At 41.3% G+C, this 7,852-nt stretch overlaps 1 protein-coding gene across 2 annotated transcripts in view; it reads right to left on the bottom strand.

The window, feature by feature from the left end:
- Window positions 1–7,852, bottom strand: part of RFX3 (regulatory factor X3) — a 146,958-nt gene that overhangs the window by 112,170 nt on the left and 26,936 nt on the right. For both annotated transcript variants that reach the window (XM_019555123.1, XM_019555124.1), the window contains exon 2: window positions 6,564–6,661. In XM_019555123.1, coding sequence (XP_019410668.1) covers window positions 6,564–6,661 — 98 coding nt within the window. The remainder of the gene's footprint in view (window positions 1–6,563; window positions 6,662–7,852) is intronic.

The following is a 7,852-nucleotide window of genomic DNA, read 5'->3' as shown; positions in this document are numbered from 1 at the left end:
GCTTCTCACCCAGCTTCTTCAAATAATAAGAACAACAATCTAATCTACTCAGACCTTCACAACAATGTTGATTCCTCATGCATTCACTACTTGGCCAATGTGTCAAAAGCTGCATTTGCTTCTATGGATGTAGCAAACATCTCCATGGATGCTAAACTGATCTATCAGCACACTGCTAAGGAAGTCACAGGAAGTCACTTTCATAGTTTTTGGAGGCCCACACAAAACTTGTATGGCATATATCTTTTGCTGGGTGCCATCTAATATACAACCCTGGCCTTCATTTAACTAGACCTGAGCCCAAAATTGTCTACAGCCACCATAGAGTCAGCAACAAATATCTGCAAGTCTTCTTTGGAAAGCTCTCTTATTGTAATCATCCACACAGAATACCTTGTGGGGCATTAAGTGAGTATTTTTTATTTTGTATTCAGTTCTGCAAAACTAAACAGTGTTCCAGAGTTACAGAATCTCACACCAATTGCAATATTACCAGCTGTCTTTTTCATAAGTGTTGCATTGAACAGAGTGAGCAAAGTCAGTCCCAAAGACCCAACCTAATGTCATACTCCACTAGAGACACAGAATGGAGCTCCATATTATTCCGTGTAGCTGATGCAAGGCCCTGAGAAACTTTTTCAGGACACCCCAGCTTGCCCAAGAGGCTCCAGAGGCCAGATTAATTGATCATATCAAAAGTTTTCTGAATGCAATGAAAGCCACTTAGACATGTTTAAAGGTTTGTGATAATTCTCCTGGATCTCTTATTCAACAAAAATGTCCACCCCCATCACACTATAAAACTGCAATGAAACTGGGAACTTGCCATCTAGTTTATGCAAGAGCATTGGTGAGAAATACATGAGTCAATATCTACCAATAATTCCTAACAAGATCTGATTTATTTTTCCCTTACAGATTTTAACTACAGTCACATCTTCATATTTCATCCCAGATTTGGTAGAAAAGCTTATGTATCTTCCCGGTCAGGAGTACATGCCTTAATTTACAAACTTTTGCTAGACATCTTGTCTGAGATGCATTTAACAACACAGCATCCACAACATTAGCCTGAGTATTCAAGAGAACCTGAAAATTCCACTGCTGTTGCAACTGTGTGCCGACAGGATCAATAACTGGCACTTATCACTACTGTCCCTTGCTTGCATCAATACATCACAAGCAAGGCCTTACACATAAGCCTTACGCTCCACAAAGAACTGCTGGATGGCATGCATATCAACTGTTACAGTTTATCTGTTTTGACATTCTGCTTGTCAGATGTCCTGTGTTTGATAGAGCTGGATACAAATTTCACAACAAATCTCTCTGTAATCTTTCACTGATAGACAGAATCAAGCTTGCCTAGAAATTTTCAATGGACCATCCTCTTGCTGTGTAAGAGCAATTTTGGATGACATAACTGGCAACAAATCAATCCTGGTGGTGTAGTCACAAATGCAACGTTTTACTCAGTTACATAACGCACAGTGTGCTGGCTTTACTACACATCATACCAACTGGTACTTCTATAAGGACACTGCCGCAGTCAGAAAAAGGACAGTTACACTTTTTGTGCAACTGCAGAAACCCATTCATGTTTTACCAATCCATACCCAGCCTTCATAGAAACTTAGCTGCTATACTGCAACATTTGGGCTAAATTTGTGGGCTCCCCACAACAAAGAATCCATGTGCTAATTAGCCCTCTACTCATGACTGGAACCGGGTGTTCTTATCATGAGTCCTGGGATCCTCCAAAAATGTATATGAAGATGAGGTTCAGTTGTGGGAGTAAAAAAGGAAATCCAGATGTATTCAGCGTAGTGGCTTACTATGATTTCAAAAAGAGTTGGTGCTGAGGGGGACTGCATGCAGTGGGCACTATCATGTACCTTAAGATGGGCTGCACTAGCCTATCCTTCTTGTAGTTTCCCATCAGTATGTTTGCCCAATATGGGCCATATATTTTATAGTCATGCTCGGTTTTGGCTGCATTTAATCAACTTCATAGGTGTTTTTTTATTACTGAGCACATACTGCTTTTGGCAGCAGATTAATGATGAGCAACGTATTTCATAATTTTTCTTTGTATGCAAATGTAAGACAAGGGTTTTTTCCCCATGCTGACCGAGGGGAAAAAACCCTCATCTTGTATTCAAGTAAATACAGTAATAAAAGTACAGTTTTCTTAAAGCACCTTTTCTTAGAACTACTCAGTCACCCAAATGTTTACCAAAGCAAACTCATGCAACAGCTCTACTCTGGCCAGCCTGCCTGCAACTTTATGACTACAATTTTCACAGCATTACTCTGTCACTTTACCCTTCTGCTATGGCTGTCACTGCACTGCCATCATGCTCTCATCCCATCATTATGTAAACACAATGAAACAGCACACTTCCTATGACTATTCAAAGCTCCTTCAGGACCAGACAGACCACTCAAGCATTTTGGTGACATTGTATTGCCCTCAAAGAGCAGCACCCCCTCCTGCAATAATGCCTCAATGGCCATCAACCCATCTACTGGTACATATTATTCAAACCCTGTTATGAAAAGCAAATTATTAACTCTCACGGACATTTCAATAGACTTCATTATTTAAATATTTGAGTATTTCACATACATTAATGAATTTACTTTCACAAAACTGCTAGGTGATAAAGAGACGATTACCATTCACATTTTACTATTAGGGAACTGAGGCAAAAAGAGATTAGGATCAAAAGTAATTTTGGGTGCTCCATTCAAGCCATCTAGGACCAGAATTTTTAGAACACTAATTGTTACACAGCATTTTATATGTTTAAAGCACAGCCCCATTGACTAGCTGTGGATCTGAGTACTTAACACTTGAGGAGAAAAAAAAAAAGAAAAAAAAAAAAATCAGACCTCAGGGTCTCAAGTCAGGCAACCAAAAACCCTCTAATGCACAAGACAATATTCTATTGTATTAATCACAGTATCTTCTTTTCTATTCCCACATTCACTTATCACATTCACTACACCTCTTCCAACTTTTTGCATAATGGAGAATTACAATGGACAAGTTGCTTGTAACCCTGATTCTCATTCAGAGAAAGTCCATCCAGTTCAAGGCAGTCCTGAAAAAAACAGTGCTCAATTGTACAATTAACAATTGTTTTTTAATGCATGTGCACAAGGGGATTAACAAGTAACCATAATCCTAACTTTTAAAATGGGAGTTTTCTGAACAATAGTGTTTATCAGGGATGAGCTTATATTCTTGTGTCCGAGTATAAAGAGAAAAGCACATGGCACTCTCAATTCCCTTGCAACTCGAAATTTATGTTTGTTGAAGACTCCAAAAGAAAGATACGTAAGATGCTCTTTTAAGCATCAACAGCTCTACAAACCAAAATTACTGAAGTCACACTCAAAGAAGAAAGAATGATGTCTTTGTGACTACCCATCAGCAAACAGTATCTATTCCAGATGGCAGAATGAGGAATTTCATCTATATTACTTGATTTTTAATAGTGTTCTCCCAAATTTGGTATCTGACCTAGCAGCTAAGTCCAAGACATATTTTTACAAATAATTTGATGAATTTCAGTAAATTACTTCCAGATTTTGGATGCTGGCACTCTCTTGAAAAAGACAGAGGATGTCTGCCTCCTTAGCTCTTTGGAAATGCTATGAGGGACAAATCTGGATGGTTTGGTTCCATCAAAGTGATAAAGGGAACCTCTACAAACATCCAGTGTGAACCTTCTCTCCTAATGAAGAATGGAGTGTCTGTGAAATATCATCTGTAACAAGAACTGACCTGGGGTCAATCATGACTCCTTTCTGCTCCTGCAAATAGAGGTGATGTTCGTACATCACCAGGAGGCCTAGCTGGAAGAACAAGAAGAAAGCTATTGTAAGCTTACTGCCATCTCCTGCTGGGATCTGTCCCAATCAGTTAATCACCTAGTGAAGAGTTGGTATAGATGCTCTTTCTTTATGCTGGTGTTGACTCTAGTTAGTCTATTTCTGGCTTGTCCAACATGCAGCCCACCAAGCCATTTTCTAAGGCCCGAGGTCCTACAACGGGAAACGAAAGTAAACAGTTTACTTTCGTTCCCACTCCTTGTCCCTCCCCCAGCCCCTCAGCAGCTTCCTAATAGCTGCTGAAGGGACAAGGTTCCCACCTACACCACATCAGCCTGACGTTGCCAACGCGGTGCATGTGGGAAGAGGAGTAGCTGGCAATAAAAGTGTGGGTTATTAGTGAGGTGTGGGGTGGTCCTGGGTGGAACTCGCACTGGCCAGCACTGTGGGCGGCGAGCGGAGCCTGGCCAGACACATGTGGGGCGAGGGATGCAGGGATATCGGTCCCCCCTTCCCCCCCAAGTCATCTTCCCCTGTGCTAAATCCTTGATTGCACCTGGCTCTGCCCCTTGGGGCTGTGGCAGGGGAGGAGGCATCATCCTGGGGCCCCTGCACCTGCCCTGTGCTCACCTGAGTGGTTCATCTTCCTGGTGGTGGGCAGAGAAGTTGCAGCCGGGGGCTGTCTGAATGCTGCCCTATGCCCAGCTCGCAGATCCCTGTGTGAGCACACGGTGCCAGCCCAGGCTCACTGCACCACCTCCACCTGCTGCTCCTCCTCCTCCCCCTTCCTCTTCAGCAGAGGAAGCCCCCCCCCTTTTTTTTTTGCTGGCTATGGGCTGGGAGCTGCCTGGCAGGCTTGCAAAGCATGGTGGGGCCTAGGGCAGGGGCCTTGGGTGGGCCAGGTCCCTGCCCAGTGGCTGCTCCACCTGTAGAGCCCAGGACATGTGGGCTGTAGCACCAGGGGCCTTGCCCAGCTCCTCCTGTGCATCCATAAGAAGATTTGTTCTTATAACTCGAAAGGACCCCATTAAAGTTGGAAGTGACAGGAAGTTTTGTGGCATCCTTGTAAGATTCTGTCTCATCCAGTCTGACATCCGGTGTAACACAGGCCATAGAATTTCACCTGCTGAATTTCACTGCTTCCTGTGAGGTCTTTGAATATGGCTCGCTGGTGCACTGGGTGATAAAAAGTTCATGATCCGGCCCCACATTAAAAAAGGCAGACACCCCGGTCTACTTAGTCATTTCAAAAGACATGCAGTGCTATGGAAAGTGTGAATGGCAAACTTTTGTATTGAAAATGGCTATGCCTCTTGTTTAATGTGTGCAAAAGAACCTGTTTTTTCCTAGCCACAACTGTTAGTGTTTGGTAAAAATGTTTAAAACAATTCAGCCTCTGGCAAATATACCACATGGAAAATTACAGCCCAAATGACAAAAGTTTTTTAAAGTTATAAGACACTAAAAAATATAAGAAGCATTGAGCAACCTTAATAGGCAGTGCTATCCATGAACGGATCCAGGATCACAAGAAGAGGGTACAGCTACATCTCTTTGGCTGCATGGCAATGCACACCGAATGAAGTTGATTACACATGCTGTACACAGCCAAAAGGGGTTTGGACACATACTCTTCTCCTTAATCCTGGATGTCAGTGAGCTCAGAGAGCTGAGTATGAACAGCAGTGGCACTCACCCCTCGACTCAGGAGCTGTATGAAAGCCAGGGATTCAGCCAGCCCTCATGATAATCAGCTAGTGAGCTCAGCTTATGCACTGCACAGCCAAAGGAAGATACAACCATGCTGCCATAATCCCTGGATCTGCCCCAGGTGCTATCTATAATAGAGTGAACAGATGAGGGAGCAGGATGGATAAGAGAAAAGGAAACCAAGCAGCAAGGGATTAAATGTTAGGGGGTAGAGAGAAAAGAATGCCACAACATTGCATAGGAAGAAAAGAAGACTGTGTAGCACAGGTAGACACTGAAAGAGGAAACACTGGAAGTGTCTCTACAGATGAAAGTAGGAGCAGGGTATTAGAGTAGAGTATCAGCTGGCAGAGAAGCTTGTGCTTGAGAGAAAGGAAGTTGGTAGTAGTGAAGCAACTTCAGGGGAGCAAAAATAACACAACGAATGGAAAGTGATTTAAATGAACAGCAACAAAAGACAGCATTACTCTTAACTCCTCCCCTTGGTACAGAGAAAACACTTGTATTTTTAATTGTGTTTCATGACATCACACTATCTTTCAATAAGTAATTGCGGCAGTAGTTGTATTGTATTGTGCAAATGCAAGTAAGGTTATAATTGGAAGAGAAGGCATGCGCAAAATCCTCTATTAACCACACAGTCGCATTATGTCAAAACTAGATAACCTTTCTATATAACTTAACCTTTCTATATAACCACAGAACTATTTTTAAAAGTTATAGAATACTGTAGATGTCATTGTTAAACATCTTCTATAATAACAATTACTAAAATGTACCTGCATTAATTTTAAGGAAAATGTTCTCTCTCCAAATACACTTAAATGATCTAAATTCAGCTCCTGTTTTTTTTCCCAATAATTATTTCAAATGATACTAGGAACTAAGTTTTAAACACTTTCCCTTATCCACTTAAAAATAGTGAAGCCTCACGATGCATAGATGCAATCTGAGGATGTGTACTTAACCACACATCCTGTCAGGTATGGAAATTCTCATTAATACCAACTTACATAGCTCCATTTGTGTAGACTGTGTCACTTCCCTCCACATACTGCACCTGTGCTGGGTAGACATGCTGTACCTGCTGCACAGTCTGCACCTGTTGTACCTGTAAATAAAAACACCAGGGATATGGGATATTATATATTAAAAGAATGTCCAGTGGTTTTAAGGCTTACTAAGCTATATGAATAATTGTAGGGCATGTCTATTCTCAAAATAACTAAATAAAGAATTCAGTAGTTGAGGTACAGATCTATAATATGGTTAATAATATGGTAACAGAAGTACTGATATGAGAGATCAATACTCTTGGGACAGCATGTACTCTCAGTGTCAAAAGTCAGACCATCTGGAAAGCAGTGGCTACTAAAGCCATCCATATGTACTCCTCTGCAGTGACAGCTGACTTTGGTTACTTCCTACCTAATCATAATGTTTTATATAAGGGAAGGTAGATAGATGGGTTGTACATCTATTCTAAGCATTACATTTATTTAGTAATCAAGCTTCTTCGGCCTTCTCTACATTCTAGTTCAATTGGCATAGCTAGACTGGAACAAACTTATAGTGTAAATACATTGTTATGTTGCCGCATTAGTGTGGTTTACATCTGGTTCCAACCTAGAGCAGGCTATATTTCTAGAAATCACTTATGCCAGCGACATCAGTGTAAAACCTCAATGTAAGCAAAAAGAGTCAAGTCCCCACTTCTGGAAGGTTAACCAGTAGCAACAATCCTAAATGAAGTGGTTCTCACAAATGCAGGTTAAATAATAATTAGAGAAATGTTTTCCCAAAGACAGCATAAAGGGAGGGATGCTCTACCTTAACTACAATGCAGTTCTCTTGTGATGGTATACAGATCTCATTAGTCAGCCTACAAAGAACTGCTTTGACCCAAGCATTGCATAGGATAGTTGTAAGACTGCTCTCTGCAGATTCCCTTGTAAGCCCCCACACTGAGGTAGGGAGCGTCAAGCCAGGAAAGGAAAGCTCTATAACACAATATGCTGAGGAAATCTGATCAACTTCATACATCAGACTTGCCATAACTTAAAGCAATTTTCTTTTGGTCTTTGACCAGTTCAGAACCCCAAGATCACATAGAGGCTTAGAACACAATTTTAGTTTGGGAATTTAATGAGAAAAGTAATGTTACATACATTTGAGAACTGATTTTTAGGAAACAGCCTTACATATCTCAGTGAGAGATATTTTTCTTAGATATGATGTTGTCAGTCAGTCTTGGAGCTGGGAGAATATTGTTATTATTTGATTTATATGCTGCCCTCTCCAA

The sequence above is a fragment of the Crocodylus porosus genome, unplaced genomic scaffold, assembly GCF_001723895.1.
Source record: "Crocodylus porosus isolate Cpor-Errol unplaced genomic scaffold, CroPor_comp1, whole genome shotgun sequence".
Lineage (NCBI taxonomy): Eukaryota > Metazoa > Chordata > Crocodylia > Crocodylidae > Crocodylus > Crocodylus porosus.
This window is presented reverse-complemented; position numbering and strand designations above follow the sequence as displayed.